Below are 15,936 nucleotides of genomic sequence, written 5' to 3'. Positions count from 1 at the left end.
TTCATAGCGACCGCTGGAGAGCAATGGGCCGCTCACGCATCGGCATCGTGGGGTGAGGCAGGCAACGATCACGGAAGATGCCAGATGTCTATATCTGATATACTATCTGAGGAGAGCATTGTTGTACGTTCTCTGACGAGGTACTGACTCCTCAGTTATGCCTCCACTAGAGTCGGGCCTTCCTCGCTGAGATTGCTTCAATCCGAATCTCTGAATCGACCTCGTGGTGCTAAATGCAGGTGTCTAAATTATCCTCCGGTAAGAGAATGAAGTTGTTTCCGTGCGTTCACTGATTCCTGTCAGAGAGCCACCATAATGTCTACTCTTTGCGAGTTGCTTATGATAGATACTAGGTACCTCCAAGACAGCGCTGATATAACTCTGCTCTTTGGAGGAATTTGCCTTCCCTCCCCATGCCAGCAACATCGGCCCTATCATCACCGCACATGAACTCCTGCAGAGTAACAGTCCTATCCGCACCGTATTCGTTATATCCAGCGACTCCGGCTCACATCCCCGATTCCGCGAAATGGAGAACGGGTCGCGGCATATGGGGCCTAGAAATCTGCTTTAAACATGGCTGTGTGGCACACGGCCGCAAAATTGAAGAGCAAAGACGACAATTCAATCATCCCTGTCATGCACTCAGGTAAAGTTGCGACGTAAGTATATCGCCCAGCACGCAGGAGACATATCTTCGCTTCTTACCCGACTGTTCTGCAAATGTCATGTTGTTATCGCACACGAGAAGTCTGTAAGCAGAGTGCTTGACATAATAATTCAAAGCGAAAGTCCCCAACAGAGCTAGATGTTCCGGCGTCGAAAGACCGGGTCAGTTTTCCTTCGCCGATGAAGCTTCTCTGGTAATCTCGTTGTGTTCAGTCATATCCGCGGTGAGAGACCGAAATCTCTTAGTCTGTTCCATGGTACCGCGAGTGGATGTCGCGCTGTTTCGGTATTACTTTGGCTTTCGGCTTTTCTTCTATCTAGTAGTTGTCCGAATTCCAGTCTCCGAGATCTTTACTATCATGAAGTGGGAATACCGCCTCCTCCCACGTCCGACTGAACAACCCCCAAAACTTACAATCCAAGTTAGAATACGTATCTCAAGAAATCCAATTGGCTATGTTCTAGTTACGCCACTAGGGCACGGTGGTTTGAGGTGGTTATACCTGGAGGCAGGCGTAGAAAGGGCCAACTCGAAGGTCAATAACCCCTTCGCGTAAGCGTACGGTCGTGTTCAGTCGGACGTGAAAAGAGGCAGTATAGACGTCGAAGCGACAGGAAGATCACACATATTTGCATCGCGACGATCACTGGCCGCGTTGCGTAATCTACGCTCTTCATGATCCTGTCAACCTACCCCGGTATTGTCATGTCTCGTAGAACTCAATGTCCAGGTTCGCCTCGACCCGCTTTAACGGAGCTGTCACTACCATCTTCAGATCCGTGATAAGCCTTGGGCTGTATTCTTTCTTCGTATTTTGCACCTTCTCTTCGCATTTCTCGTCCCAGGTTCGCCTCGCGACACAGCCACACAATCTCCCGTATTCACCCCGGCGGGCCATTGGCCACTTGCGTACATTCCGGTGACGTCCCCTTTCTTTTAAGCCTTACGTCTCAATAATCGAATCGCATTATACTCGAGATATACGACGTTGACTTACGCAAGCTAATGGCTGAGCTGTGTCTGAGAAGAGCTTGTGATGGTTTATATACAAGGCATAATCTCCGGATCAGAGGGCTGTAGTTGACAACCGTCATTGCATATTCCACAATCGCAAGATGAAGTACCTGGACGCTTTGGTTCCCTACGTCTTTTCAACGGCTCTTCTCACTAGTGCATCTCCACCCCGCTGTAAATGCGTAAGTCGCTTTGAATCACACACACTTCGCGATCGCTGACCAGTCCAAACAGACTCCCAACGATACCTGCTGGCCCTCATCTGCAGAATGGTCGGCCTTCAATGACACCCTCTCCGGCCGTCTATATCGTGGCGTCCCCCCCGCTTCGGTCTGCTACCCGTCCCAACCGAATTATAACGAAGACCGATGTGCATTCGTCCGCTCACAGTGGTTCAACTCAACGTGGCATGCAGAGGATCCGATAAGTATTGACTATCCCATCTGGACAAACAACTCTTGCAACCCCATCTATCCAAATGGCACCAGTCTCACAGGAGACGTCAATGCTGGCAAAAGAGGCTGTTCCATTGGGAACTATCCGGCTTACGTCGTCAATGCTACATCTGCAGAGCACGTAAGTAAGGCATTGAAGTGGGCGGGAAAGAAAAACATTAGGGTCGTGGTGAAGAGTACGGGCCATTCGTTTGCGGGCAGGTGAGATTAGCAGACTAGAATGCATGGAGGAGCACAACTAATCCAGTCATAGGAGCACGGGATACGGAAGCCTATCGTCAGTTTCCGACCATCATACTCTCGGATTTGATCGTAGCTGACTGGTGTTAGGATTTGGACCCATAATATCCGGGGTATCGAGTACATGGACTCTTTCAAACCCACGTCCTGCCCAATTCAGAAGCCCTTGAATGCCGTTCGAGTTGGAGCTGGACATACGGGCGTCGACGTGCAGGCCGCACTATCAAAGTTCAACAGAATCGCCGTCACCGGTGCCAACCCCGACGTGGGCGTCATCGGATGGCTTACAGGTGGCGGCCACGGTGCACTGTCAACAACGTACGGCATGGGTGCCGACAATCTTCTCGAAGCCACCATCGTAACGCCCGATGGTAAAGTCCTCGTCGCCAACCCTTGCCAGCACTCTGACATCTTCTTCGCCATCCGAGGCGGAGGCGGTGGAACCTATGGTGTCGTCCTTCAAGTCGTACTCGCCACATACCCCTCGCCCAGGACGACACAACATTCACTTACCGTGAGCTCGTTGAGTGTGAATACTTCAACCGAGTTCTGGGACTTGGTGGGCTTCATACACGCCGAGATGCCGCGTCTCAAAGCAGGTGGTATGCAAGGATACTATTACATGATGGGACCACCCGTGTTTCCCACTCTCTCGCTGTTCTGGGGCTTTCTGGTCTTTGACAAACCGAACGGAACGGTTGAACGACTGATCGCTCCCATCGAGGAGAGGCTTAGGCGAGACGCACATCTTTTCGCATACGAGTCCGAGATTTTGCACTCGCCCAACTTCTGGGATCTCTGGCGCCACAGCACGAACCAAGAAGTGGCATCGGGGGGCTCGGCAATTGGATCGAGGCTGCTAAGTGCAGAGAGTCTTTCGGATGCGAGTGCAACTGCCAAGGTGTTTGCACAGGTTGGACCCGATCCACTCGGCTCAAACGTACGCTATCTACATGCCCATCCACCTTGGAAAAAAACGTGTCACCATTTGGCTAACTGTATCAGGCCCCGATCGCAAATCCGATATTGGTCGGTCATATGATCGCGCATCCCAACGAACCCAGTTACTATCCCGACGTCATCTCGATGAACCCGGCGTGGCGGAAGACGCTGACGCATTTCATCGTGATAGACGTATGGCCGGATGGCGTTGCGCCAGAAGTCATTCGAACCGTGTACCAAGATTTGACGAACAACAAGACTGAACAGCTACGCAGGTTGTCACCGGACACTGGTGCATACTTGAACGAGGCTGATGCATTTGAGCCGGAATGGCAGAAGTCATTCTTCGGGAAACATTATGGAAGGTTGAGGAAGATCAAGCAGAAGTATGACCCAAACAATGTTCTCTGGTGTAGGCAGTGCGTCGGTAGTGAGGCGCTTATTGAGCGGGAGGACGGAGGGCTTTGCGAAAATCGGGCTTAGGAGAGCGATGGAGGTGGAACAAGGGAGAGGCGATTGTGGACAAATGAGGCAAAGAGGTTTTCGATAAGTGCACAGTTGTCGTTGGTACGACCCTCCATTGCGAAGCAAAGTCTAGGGCTGTACTCTATCTTTCTATATCGCAGCAGCTAATTGGACAACGTGAGCTACGGTATACCTAACCCTGGCTGGGATTACCCGGTTTCCAAATACCGTTTCGACTACATGCCGTTAAGCTCAGAAATCGTGACTCCCCAAGGCTGCGCACATGGCCGGTACCCCGGACTCCGCTAATCTAATATAGATGTGATACCTCTCCGTCTTTGCCTTTCGAGTTATGTCCTACTCTCCAATGTCCCGTCTTAATAGCATGAAACTTTGTGTCAGGCTCAGCGTCATCCCGTCATGAGCAACCGACCTTCACTTCAGTATAATACTCCACCGCAATGCTTCGACCGACTCCATACGCTGGAATGTTTTGCTCCGAAGAGCACTTGATTCACTTATCCACACCCTAGGGAGTGATGATTCTCAAACACCAAGCTTTACTTCCTCTGCCCCACACGACTCCTCTGGAGAAGCAGACCCGACGTGCTGATCCTGAACATGCTAGTTGCAGAGGCAGTCTCAATTTCCTGCCCTCTATGCGCTTATAGTCGAAATAGAGGAGGGAAAAGCGTCTGTCAACAATCGTTTCCTTTCTGTTCGTTAAAAGACCGTGTGATATAACTTCTCCCACCGACTGCAAGAGTTCCAACGCTCCCAACTAGCGGGGAATAGATAGGAAAGCAATGTGTGCGTTTACATTTCACATACTGAAGTGATGTCTATTTTTTATGAATCCTCTCTGATGAATAACCCCAACACGAAGACCTCCCGATGATGACGCTCGCTGATGCAATATCACGAGCTTCCATCCTTCTAAAAATTACAAGCCTTTCCGCCCAAGAAATACCCCGTCATCCACAAGAGCCCCCAAACCGGTTGCGAGATACTCCTCAACACCGACGGCCCCGGACAGGCCCCGGACAAGCCCCACCCGATACCGAACACAGCCGAGCCCAGAATCAACTTCCAATCGATGTCGCTAATCGTGCGCCGGGGAAACTCGAATTTGTCGTTGAAACTAGGGGGCTCTGTGAATCCTCTCGCCTGGATCTCAAGAATGTTGGGGATGATGCCGAAAAGAATGACGAGGCCCATGGAAGGGTCCCAGTTTTCGAAATCAGGGAAGGACAGGAAGGAGAGGACCTTGGAAGGGTACGCCATGCCGGTTACGTAGAGACCGAGGCCGAATTCGAGGCCGGAGAGGAACTGTGTCGTGCGGCGGGCGGGTGACTCGCGGTCGCTTTTGCTGTGGCTGGTCGCTTTGTTGACGAGCTTGGGAAGAGTCCTGCTGGCGATGGCGATCAAGGTGGCGAGGAGGATGAGAGTAGTTGTTGTTTCCCTGGACGGATATGTGGGCGTGTAGCAGGGGAGTGCCGAGTTGCAGACGTCTGTTTTGAGGGAAGGGTGGGCAAGATGATGTGTTATCATGGCTGCGGGAAAGAAAGTAGCTACGGCGGCCGTGGAGTAGGGACTCAGTCGAGACATGCCGCACAGCATATGGCCGCTTGTGCATCCGTTAGCCAACTACAATTGGTCAGCGATGTTGTCCCATGCTGTGAATAGTGATCTTGTGATATTCGCCACCACTGACCTTCGTTCCCCATCCCACCAGAGCGCCAATCCCCACTGTCACCAAAGCTGCCGCCAGAGAGCTCGGTGCCTCAGGAAACGTAGCCATAAGTTCAGGCAAAAACAGCTTCAGCGGCACATAACTCGCAGCCATTCCCGCAAAGAATGTCAACGTTCCACGGGATGGCCCATTGAACAGTTCCCTCAGGAACCCGGAAACTCCTAAAACACTTCCATTCTGAAACAGCAAAATGCTCGTCGCTTCATGGAGCAGAAACGCTCCTATGCTCGTTTCGATCGGAGTGAACATTGTCTCGAATATCCATACACCTGAATGAAGCCGGACTGTAACAGACAAAGCGAGCGAGAGGGGTGATAGATATCAATAACTCGAAAAGCGGCCGGAGATAAGTTTAACGAAGGAAAGCCAGGTCAGGCACGGGGTCTCAGTTGCAGGTGCGCCATTGCCTTCCCCGCTCACCGCGCCTTCTCCTATGGAGAGGCGCTGACCTGCCTTTCACCATCTCCTCCTCCCCGGACCGGACATGACATTGATTCTTGCGGAGTAATGCCAAAAGCAGCTAGCGTGGATTTCGCCGAGCATGGCTGCACGTGGCGGGGCACCGACCGTGCGGCACACCTTGTTCACAACGTCGCCGACCCAAAGGTTGGGATACGGGGCCCTGGATCTTCTTTTTCACTGTTTGGCTTTGACGCCATTGTTGTACGGCTCCTCGTGAGGAACACATTTGTTGGCAAAGAGTTATATCGCGGGATGTTTCAGGATGTTGCTGGGTTGCTCATAATGAACCGGGCCTGCGGGGTTTGGTCGCCGACCTTTCAAACAGGTAAGACGGCGAAGTCAAACGTTGGAAACGAGGTGTTGGACCCTGGCGTGCAGATTGCCAATGTGCATAGACTTTGAGGTCTGATGAAATCGTTCCTTGCGCTTCTGCGTTGAGCGGGAAGCCGGGAACCAGTTATTGTGATTTTTTGAATATTGATGTTGAAGGTGTTGCGATGGGTGCTCGAGGTTACCCAGACCAGGTATCAAACTTCAGCTACTACGCATGAAAGACGAGACTTGGGTAATGTTTGCCGATGGCATCCCCACTATGGGACTCCCTGCACATCGTTTCCGAATTTTGTGAGGCTTGAGTGTTGATAGTACAGATGTGCGTCTTCACCTCGCCGAAGTCATGTACCTCCAAAACCCATCCTCCTGCGCACGAGAAAGTTGTTCTGGAATATTCGCCGACGAATAGGGAGCAGTGCTCGGGGGTACCAAAGACACTGACAAGCGCGGAATGCGAGACGCATATGCAGTGAATTTTCCGGAAGATTTGCCGTCTGCAGTTGTTGCGTTACACCTTGGTGAACATGAAGCGCGTGTAATTCGTGATACAGTTGACTGTCACACCCTTCTGACTCCCTTTGCTAATTCCTGACGAATTCAAAAATATCAATAGCATTGAACAAACACCTGCGTGATGGTACTGCTACAGAATACTATAGTCAATTCTCTCATGTACGCAACCTGGGAAGCATGGAAAATGATGAGCGACTTACAGCATGCATCATGATTGGGTATGTCACATATGTACCGCTTCAAATTCTTGGGTTACTGCTCCGCCAGTATATTCCTCCCGGGGCAAGTCATCCGCGTCTCCCCACCTACAATGGTAGGAACCGGCCCTGCGGGACCACTGCTCATGTAGAGTTACGACAAGGTATGAAAACCTCATCCAGAAGGCAGCACTGCAGCTATTTTTCCTTTGAAAATGCTGTTTTGAGAGCCTTGAGGGATTTAGTAGCCCACAAAGGACCTCTCGGTCCTTCCACGTCAGGATCGCTCACTAGTCAGACAATGATGACTTCGCAACAACAATGTGACAGCTCCATCGAAGTCGCCGAGCTCAACGTCTTCGTGCTGTATAAACACGTTTGTACAAGCTGGGATCATGGCGTAGTCAGAGATGGACGCAATAAAGTACTGCCTCTTGTCACGTCCGACTGAACACGACCGCGCGCGCAACGGTTGTTGTCCTTTTAATTGGGTCTTTTTCTTCTTGACAGCGCCTCCATTTAGGTATAGTCAGCCTCAAAACACCGTGCTCTCGTGGCGTAATCAGGATGTGCCCAATTGACTTGTATGAACCTTAACAGTGAATCTAACTTGGAGCAGAAGTACCCTTCCTACAGAGCATCCGTCCTAACATGTTTGCTACACTACGAGCGTTAGAATACATCACTGTACGCAACATGAATCACACAGATACGGCAACGATGGCATCTGTTGTGTACCAACGCAATGGTCATTTCAGAACTTCGAGTCGCAGTTTTTCATTTGAACATCTGTTAGTAGGTGAACCTCGTTGCCACAGGGTAACCAGATCATATTTACTATCCTACCCCGCGTCTTACGAGTACAGAGTGGTGTACAGTCGGACGTGGGAGGAGGCAGTAGTTATACGACGACGTGCTCACAGAATGCGACATTGTATCCCTGAGAGACTACGACTTCGCAAGGACCGGTCCGTGCAAACTCCCATGCGAATATGGCAAGGAACGTGACGGGTCAGCTAGGATTTCCTGAGTTCCAAGACAGATGTGGTTGACCGGGACTTGTTTCTCCTCACAGTTGACATGATGCGTGGTTTACACTATTCTCAGGAAGAATATCATTTCAGTCTAAGAGATCGACATCGTGATACACATGGTATATGCGACCAGCTCTCTATATTCTAGTTCTGCGGTGGCGTTGTTATGGTCAGTCGATGAGAGGAATTTTTCTTCGCCATTGGCAATCGGGTTTGATCGAAACTAGGTGCCTCCCAACATCGAACAAAATTGCACCATGTAATTAGGTTGAAATGTATATATGCCATGAATTGCTATGAGAATAGAATATAGATCTACCTGTTCCATATTCGTCGACCCGTCGAACGTAAAGAGATGGTTAAACTATATCCCTGCAGACAAACAATGATTGGAAACTGAAAAGCAGGAAACCGATTATTAACCATATTGAAACGACAGTGACAAATAAACGAGAGTGCGTCCATGGGTATCCATACGAGACAAAACAGTAGAAAGAAACACGAAAACGTCGAAGTAGCGTGGAGCCCCACCCCGGCTATTGAGTGAGTTTCAAGCAGGGACGCAGAATATCGTAGTCCAGCTTCTCTGGCATGGTACAGTAGACCCAGTTTGTGACGAGTCATTGCTAGATGTGCACTGCTAGACATTCTCAAGGATATGTGTACCGGTCTGGTATTGCTCGGGGATCAGAACAGTTCAACGATCCTCATTCGCAGTGGATGCACAACGAGACTCGCAGTCGGATGAATATGATGCCGCATAATTAGTTGCGGCTGCGACGTACAGCGTTCGAAGATGGCCAAGTAAAAACAAGGCTTGGTTCACGAGTCCCAACCGATCGAGAATTAGCTTTCCAAGGAATCTGTCATCCGGGCTGCTTTCCTCCTCCGTGATCAACTTGCCGTCGTCGTCCTGGTCGATGAACAACGATACAGTTCTCTTTCTTCTCGGGAGTTTCAACCTCTGGTACTCGGGTCCGGCTATGAGAGCCTGTCAGCTTATCCATTGCAATGCTCCGGTTGACTTCATATAGCAACTTACCGTTCTTTTCCACGTCTCGCTTTTTGCGTATATCGACATCTCCGCTCTTAGTCAGAACAATGGCTCGTCCCCAGCTGTTTCTCTTTGCTATCTTCCTTGACTCGAAGGCCCCTTCTGGCTGTTTTGACGCAGTTCCTTTCGGGGATTCCATCGTCCTAGGTTGGCAGCAGGATAATCTTGTGCTTCAAATGAGAGATTTAGAGGAGATGCAAGAGTGAACTGTGCACAACTCCGATGGATATCACAAGGGTCGCTACAAGTGGGCCTGATAGTGGCGTAGGAGATCTGGTGGAGGAGACCAGTTGGGTAAGATAAACTGCTACATAACTCCAGACCACCCCGGACGAGAACTGCTTTATACTGTATACACGTAGGCTAAGACCACCTTGTAAAACAAAAGCTATTCTTGCAAGCCATCGGCCGAGTGCTGCGACCTGTCACGTCTCACTGAATAGCCCCCTAAATTTCCGATACAGCATAGCTTGCCAATCTGGGGCATACGATTGGTGATGACCTGCATATGACGCACAATACCCCCGTGGGGCGTGTTATACCTGAAAGGATGCATTCCTTAGGCCAATGGCAGCGCTTGTCTGTCTTCCAGCCGGCGACGACGTAGAAGGCTATGGTCACCTTATACAAAAGAACATCAGCACTGCCCCCGCCACACATTGTCACAGCGCAGGATGTCCGGTTTGGTTGGGAGCAGCTCGAATTCCTTCGTCCAACAAGCAATTGCGCCGCAAGGCTGAGGTGGCCACGATAACCCTCCGAGTAGGAAATATTGCCCTGGACGCTTGAAGTGGCTGGCAATCATGCTCAGACACATAGCAGCATAGCCAAATGATGATGTGTGAGCTGCCCGCAGTGATTGGGACACGTTGAACATGAACAACCGCGTGGCTGAAGGCGTGCAGTGTACACCGGCGCAAAGAAGCATGAGGCTGCAGCAGCTGAACTCCCGCCTTCCGAGCTCGGGACCAATACAAGGAAACAAGGCACCTAAATACGAAGTAAACCAATAAGACCCATCATAATTCAACCCTCCATTAGAATGCTTATGCGAACTCATGACGGCGAACGGCACGCGTTATTCCGTCGAGTTTTCCACATGGCGTGAAGGCTTGGTCTCTGTCTCTTGCCTAGCGCTGGCTGTGCCCTATCAGATCCGCTTGTATCGTCCTTCCCCTTAGCGTCTAGCCTTCTTCGTCTTGAAATGTTGGGTGCTACAAATTCTAAATGTCAAAGGAGGTGTGCTCTGCCAGACTCGAAGCGAACGGCGTCAGTTCGGCTCGGTCTCGCGGTGTACTGTATATTCGTTTTGAGCTTTTGGCTTCATTTCGGGTGATAACTGCCCGTTTTGATAATCAGATCCCCCTGTGGAAAACATGATCGTGTATGATTGGCAGTGAGAAAAATGAGCCTTTAGCTCGTCCCTCAGAAAGTGGAGGCGGAGCTGGAAGCTCCAATGGTCCTCGAGAACTGTGGGGGCAGCAAAGGCGGCTCTACAGTTTGCCTAACGCTTTGCTGGGTTTAAAACGCTAGAACCTCTCTCGCTAGCCTTGCGGCCACTGGCACTGTTATTCTGAGACAATACTACTATCTGACAGCAAATACCATGAGCGGAGCATCCTTGCCAGGACCCTCAGAAGCGGTCCCCCAAGGAGTCCATCGATCCCAGACGGGAGAATCTTTCATATTTGCAAATGGAAATAGTGCGCACTGGAGAGAACGCAATCTTCTCAGCCTAGGTAAATACCATCATGCCTTCACCAGTCACAAACATATATTGATGAAACGGCTCGACAGACGGCGGAGGGATACGCGGATACTGGTCTCTCTTGGTCTTGGAGAGATTAATGGCGGCGATAGCTCGCGAGGAGCGAGAACATACAGCTGCAGGGCAACGTTCTGACAGCTTTTGGCCTGCGACTCGTCCACGAAACGTCGTGCATACCTGGAGAAGTTCTAGCGAGACAGAAGATGAAGAAGTAGAGTCGCAAACCCCCATCTTTCTGCCATGTCACTACTTCGACATCATCTGTGGGTCGAGCACTGGGAGGTATGTCCACACTGCGCCAGTCCAGCACGTACTTTGCCAACATGCTGCAGCTTAATAGCCCTCATGTTGAGCAGGTTCCGCATGACAGTCCAAGACTGTCTGTACGAGTACGAACGAATGAGTAACCACATATTCGGGAAACCACGGTGGGTTTCCCAGCGTAATATAGGGATTGTTCGCTGGCCGAAATACAGTTCTAAGGCCATGGAAAGAGCATTTACGGACGTAACACGTCGGCGTGGGGAGACTCCTGTGCGCGGCCAGCTCACGCATACCCCACCATATTTCCCTACTATCCCGGGCACATGTGCCATGTATGTGCTTCTACCTATTCTGTCTCACTTGCAGCTGTTTTACCCCCCTTGCGAAGCCTGAGTTACAGTGCAGAGTACAGATGAGCTGATTGGTATAGGTTTGTCACAACCAATCGTCGCATCAAGTCGGCCAGTGCTGCGCGCCCTGGCGTTCAACGTTTGTATCTGATCCGGTCCTATGATCATAAGACAAAGCCTGGCACACCGAACACGGAGATAAATAATTTCGGGAAAGCCGAGCAAATGGAAATCTGGCAAGTTGCCCGTGCTGCCACGGCCGCACCCATGTACTTCAGAGAAATCAAATTCACACCTCCCCACTCACGAGACAGATATTATTTCTCGGATGGAGGGTTTGGACACACTAATAATCCAACTGAAGTTGGTATCCAAGAAATACAACTTCGTTTCGGGGCAGAATCTGTGGGGGCAGTCGTCAGTATCGGCACCGCAAGGGCAGATGATGACAACTCGGGCGGACGAAGTATCTTCAAAAGGGTGCACAATGCCTTCAGTATTGCAACTAACCCTCGGATTGTTGCCAACCAGGTACGAAGGCGAAATCTTCCCCACTACTGGCGTTTGAATGATGAGGAGGGGCTCAGGATGGAGCTGGATGACTGGCAGCCAAATGGCCTTACCACAAGCAAGGAAAATCGAGGCAGGAAGACACTGCAAGAGATAAGGGCACGCTTCAACGAATGGGCGCTTGTTTACGAGAACGACGAATCGATACGGGCGTGTGCACGGGAATTGGTACGACGCCGAAGGGCTAGGATTCAGGACGGCGCCCGCTGGGAGGTCTACGCGACCGGAGCTTCCAATTTCCGCTGTCGGCACGAACATTGCCCAGAGACCCCGTTCCCTACGCGGGATCATTTTCGAGAACACTGGCATCAATGTCACGAGGACAATCATGAAGACGCCGACCGATGCAGGGAGCCCGAGTTTACTATATGGCGATATCGCAATGACACCTAAAGTATCCATTCTGTTGTGTTTCTTGATTCTTCAGTCGGAATTTTTTTTTTTTTTCATTGGATTCTGCAGAGTCGTTAGCATTTTTGGGAGCTAGAGGTGTGTACCGCAAAGGTTTGGGATGGGGGTGTTAGGGTACCTTGACGAGTGCTTCTTTCGTATTTGATACCTACGGCATCATAGGAATGATTTTACGTGGCGATTCTTCCCATCTGAAAAACAATATCCTCTAAGTTCCGATACGCTGTGATGGAGCCTTGCGTTTCAACGAAGTCCGATCCATGGTGCGAAAGTCAAGAACTTGTGCCTTCAAATCAGTGCAACTTTGTGTTTAGACTGCCTAAGTATCGACATGCCACTGCCGCATCATATGAGATTGTCACTATACCCAGATGATTATGCCTAGGTAACAATGAAACGGCGCACAAGGGAAACTGCCACAGGGTGAGACGCATGGTTTCACGGTGAATAGACGTTAGGCTCATCCGTACAGCCACCTTTGACCTGCGCCACGATATCAAAGACAACAAGGCTGCAGCTGAGTTCGCCTTCACCCCGCTTTGCGCTTTCCGGTGCATTTGATATCGGATTTTTCGTCACTTCTGCTCTATTGGCGCACCTGCGCTTTTATGGAAGATTCTCCCGCCACATCATTGGAACTGACCGTGCTCCATGCTTCGATGGCGACTGATTCCGAAGGGCGGCGTCGGGTTGGATCGCCGTTGTTTCGCTCGCTCATGCAAACTACCAAGGTACGCTTAAAAAAAAGAAGGTTGACCTGTCTCCGGATTGAAGGGCTCAGCGTTCGATGCGTGTTTTAGTCCTATGCCCTCATAGTCATGGACATGCTGATAATCGCACCTTCTGGTCGATTTCCGCCTCATTCCACCTAACGAAAAATGCATTGCTGACTGCATGAAGACAATCGTAAATTTTGTCTGGAATGTACTCGTTCGCATAGCAACGTTGCCGTACTACCGCCTATACCACTTCAACACAATTGGACCCATGGAGAAAATAGCGGTTCTTTCTTCCGAGCCCTGTCCAGACACGTCCAGATTAGTACGAACCATAACAGCGTGGCGGACGAGGAAAATTGCAGAACTACATTTCGTCACAATCTCGGTACGTTTGACGGTACAGTGTTGTTTTCCCCTGAGCTAACATTCTAGTGCGCCGTGCTTGCTGCTGCTGTCATAGGGTCATTTTCGTGGACTTTTGTCGCAGATGCATATTGGCTTACCTACGGTTTTTGGCACAGCAGCCTCATTCTATCAGTCTTGGGGATGTTACTGTCGGCATCGGAAGCAACAGTGTTGCATCTACTTGGCCCGCTATCAGTCTCAGATAAGAATTCAACGAAAGTGGACGCCATCCAGACATACAGCCCGTTGCTGTTGTCGCCCAGGAACAACTCTGGCCGGACTTTCGTCCCACGGAAAAAGATGATCTTCACTTGGCAAGCCCCATTGATGTTCATGTCCTACTCCGTGTGCGCATTTCTGTTAGGCTTGACCATCCTCGTGTGTACTCCACTTATTCGAGATGGGGCAAATTGGACGACAGGCCATAATGTAAGCGTCCCACCAGTAGAGTTTGGATTTACCCTTACGTTGACATCCAAAGATTGCGATAATGTATCTCATAACTTTTGGGCTAGCAGGTACCTTGTTTGTCTTTGCCAGCTTTTGGGTTTTTCACTACGTTGACTTGGACATTGATATGAAGGAGAAAGAATATCCGCATTGGGAGGCTCCTAAGGAATACGATATATCCAGGCTGGAAAACACATTTATCTCTTATGCTGAGGGCGAGCCCTCAATGGATATCGCTCGTCGAAAGCAACATGGGTCGCTTGAAGCCAAAGGAATTTCATGACATATATATAGATTAAAATTGACAAAGTCAGATTTTTGCTTAGTCTACGGCCGGAAACTACAATTAGGTAGTAGTGTGCGAGACTGCATCAGAAGGTTACTTCACCAGTATTACATGCCTCGCAGCCCCGGTGACGCTCTCCTGTCCAGCAAGCTCTCGATTCGGGGAGTATATGAACTGATGGGAGCCGCTACCACGGAACATTCGTGCCATCATACACATTCGGGCCTTTGGAATTTTCCCAGCCCTTGACAAATACCTTGGGCATGGTCCCGTTGGCCTCCTGTCCCTTGTTGAAAAATGATATCCAATGAAGCTTTCGCACCTTCCTCAGGGGTCAAGTCGGCTATGTCGCCGCCTCCCAGGTCCGTCTTGAGCCACTGAAAAGGATTAGTATATGTTGCAGTGAAACATGAGACAGAACACGTACACCTGGACAAAGGGCTATGAACGTGAAGCGCTCTTTCTCGTAATCAAGAGCATATTGCACGGTCAGGGCATCAGGGCTGCTTTCGAGATTTTGTATGCCGGCGCAGGGAAAGAGGCGACGGCTGGAGCCAGGGCGATGGAACCCAGAGTAGTTGACCTTGCATTCGTCAGACCCAAGAAGTTTTCGTAATTTGGAAGAGAAATCTTACATGTTAATGACTTTCTTCAGATTTCCCTTCCTCAGCAGCGGGAGGAATGCTTGAGTGACCCAATGTACGCCCATGACATTGACAGTGAAGCTTTCCTCGAGATTATCCCTGTTCCTTGGTAAATACTTTTGCAGTGTAGATATGAGAAAGAAGAAGCGCACATAGTAGCGACGCCACCAAAAGCATATTGACATATGCCTGCATTATTCACCAAAACATCCAACCCTTTGCCTTCCAGAAGCCGTTCCGTCTCTGCCGCTGCCTGTTGTATAATGGGGGGGTTGGTAACATCGAGCTGTACAACCGATACTCGACCGTCAGATTTTTCGGCAATGTCTTTCAGAGCTGAAGCATCCCCCCGGGCTCCTGCAATGACCTTTCTGACTTTGGAACTCGGCAAAGAAGCAAGTTCGCGAACCAGTGCAAGTCCCAAGCCTCGGGAGGCACCAGTAATGAAGAGTGAAGCCATCGATAATACTTTATTCTGAGAAACACAGATAGAAAATCAACGCGCGCGTGGTACTTTTGCTATAAACACAAACTCTGAAATATAGCGAAAGACTCCTGTGATTTCCCAGGGTTTATAGCAACGGAGCTACCACAGTAACCTTTTCCTATTGTGCTTATAAATGTCCAAAACAATGCCAAGCTTCTGTATTATGATTAACTAAGAGAGATGATGTTGCTTTCAATTGGTAAGCGGAGCATAAAGCCGATGTCCATGGACATGAAGCATAAATGAATGGAGTAGCAGACTTGTTACGGAGAATAGGCTGAATGATTCGCTTTTGTCAAAGCCAAGCTGCTTACTACAGCACCCACTGATGTCTGACTGCTTTCCTTATTTCGGCTTGCTGATTATTACAGTTACCGACCAGCGTAATTAGGCGATGACTGTGTGCTGCCTGGTATATCGGATGTGGTATGGCAATAACGAAATGTGCGT

At 50.0% G+C, this 15,936-nt stretch overlaps 7 protein-coding genes across 7 annotated transcripts; 4 read left to right on the top strand and 3 right to left on the bottom strand.

Moving 5' to 3' along the window:
* The first annotated feature begins 788 nt into the window (after window positions 1-788).
* On the top strand, window positions 789-1,309 carry EI97DRAFT_30066 (uncharacterized protein). The gene has a single exon (XM_033794528.1). It carries the CDS (start codon window positions 924-926, stop codon window positions 1,224-1,226), a length of 303 nt encoding a protein of 100 aa, XP_033659000.1. The 5' UTR covers window positions 789-923; the 3' UTR covers window positions 1,227-1,309.
* A 446-nt stretch (window positions 1,310-1,755) lies between these two features.
* On the top strand, window positions 1,756-3,963 carry EI97DRAFT_463788 (FAD-binding domain-containing protein). Its single transcript, XM_033801380.1, has 5 exons — window positions 1,756-1,866; window positions 1,919-2,340; window positions 2,393-2,416; window positions 2,470-3,319; window positions 3,385-3,963. Exons 1-5 carry the CDS (start codon window positions 1,786-1,788, stop codon window positions 3,802-3,804), a joined length of 1,797 nt encoding a protein of 598 aa, XP_033658999.1. The 5' UTR covers window positions 1,756-1,785; the 3' UTR covers window positions 3,805-3,963.
* Window positions 3,964-4,646: 683 nt separating this feature from the next.
* Window positions 4,647-5,917, bottom strand: EI97DRAFT_30050 (YeeE/YedE family integral membrane protein-like protein). The gene is made up of 2 exons (XM_033794526.1): window positions 5,501-5,917; window positions 4,647-5,433 (listed from the first exon to the last, which is right to left on the bottom strand). Exons 1-2 carry the CDS (start codon window positions 5,786-5,788, stop codon window positions 4,723-4,725), a joined length of 999 nt encoding a protein of 332 aa, XP_033658998.1. The 5' UTR covers window positions 5,789-5,917; the 3' UTR covers window positions 4,647-4,722.
* Window positions 5,918-8,775: 2,858 nt separating this feature from the next.
* EI97DRAFT_463786 (uncharacterized protein) lies at window positions 8,776-9,415 on the bottom strand (the record flags this gene model as incomplete). Its single annotated transcript, XM_033801379.1, has 2 exons — window positions 9,121-9,415; window positions 8,776-9,059 (listed from the first exon to the last, which is right to left on the bottom strand). Exons 1-2 carry the CDS (start codon window positions 9,269-9,271, stop codon window positions 8,776-8,778), a joined length of 435 nt encoding a protein of 144 aa, XP_033658997.1. The 5' UTR covers window positions 9,272-9,415.
* A 1,323-nt stretch (window positions 9,416-10,738) lies between these two features.
* EI97DRAFT_491357 (FabD/lysophospholipase-like protein) lies at window positions 10,739-12,477 on the top strand (the record flags this gene model as incomplete). The annotated part of the gene is made up of 4 exons (XM_033802268.1): window positions 10,739-10,871; window positions 10,930-11,182; window positions 11,257-11,532; window positions 11,595-12,477. The coding sequence occupies 4 exons, from the start codon at window positions 10,739-10,741 to the stop codon at window positions 12,475-12,477; spliced, it is 1,545 nt and encodes a 514-aa protein (XP_033658996.1).
* A 900-nt stretch (window positions 12,478-13,377) lies between these two features.
* EI97DRAFT_364895 (uncharacterized protein) lies at window positions 13,378-14,196 on the top strand (the record flags this gene model as incomplete). Its single annotated transcript, XM_033795015.1, has 3 exons — window positions 13,378-13,599; window positions 13,647-14,048; window positions 14,101-14,196. Coding segments are annotated over 3 exons (720 nt in total), but the record flags the coding sequence as incomplete, so codon positions are not given.
* A 346-nt stretch (window positions 14,197-14,542) lies between these two features.
* Window positions 14,543-15,459, bottom strand: EI97DRAFT_447429 (short chain dehydrogenase reductase; the record flags this gene model as incomplete). Its single annotated transcript, XM_033800090.1, has 5 exons — window positions 14,543-14,580; window positions 14,612-14,732; window positions 14,783-14,903; window positions 14,991-15,098; window positions 15,152-15,459. 5 exons carry the CDS (start codon window positions 15,457-15,459, stop codon window positions 14,543-14,545), a joined length of 696 nt encoding a protein of 231 aa, XP_033658994.1.
* Window positions 15,460-15,936: the final 477 nt, after the last annotated feature.

This window comes from Westerdykella ornata (genome assembly GCF_010094085.1).
Source record: "Westerdykella ornata strain CBS 379.55 unplaced genomic scaffold EI97scaffold_1, whole genome shotgun sequence".
Taxonomy (NCBI): Eukaryota; Fungi; Ascomycota; class Dothideomycetes; order Pleosporales; family Sporormiaceae; genus Westerdykella; species Westerdykella ornata.
Note: the sequence above shows the minus strand (reverse complement) of the source record. Positions and strands in the feature narration are given on the sequence as shown.

Excerpts from the sequence above, each read along its gene's own strand:
- EI97DRAFT_30066 (XM_033794528.1), top strand. The coding sequence starts at position 924 with ATGGTACCGCGAGTGGATGTCGCGCTGTTTCGGTATTACTTTGGCTTT.
- EI97DRAFT_463788 (XM_033801380.1), top strand. The coding sequence starts at position 1,786 with ATGAAGTACCTGGACGCTTTGGTTCCCTACGTCTTTTCAACGGCTCTT. Across the intron at positions 1,867-1,918 it reads CTCCACCCCGCTGTAAATGC|ACTCCCAACGATACCTGCTG; the intron begins GTAAGTCGCTTT and ends CAGTCCAAACAG. Across the intron at positions 2,417-2,469 it reads ACGGGATACGGAAGCCTATC|GATTTGGACCCATAATATCC; the intron begins GTCAGTTTCCGA and ends GACTGGTGTTAG.
- EI97DRAFT_30050 (XM_033794526.1), bottom strand. The coding sequence starts at position 5,788 with ATGTTCACTCCGATCGAAACGAGCATAGGAGCGTTTCTGCTCCATGAA. Across the intron at positions 5,434-5,500 it reads TGGTGGGATGGGGAACGAAG|TTGGCTAACGGATGCACAAG; the intron begins GTCAGTGGTGGC and ends GACCAATTGTAG.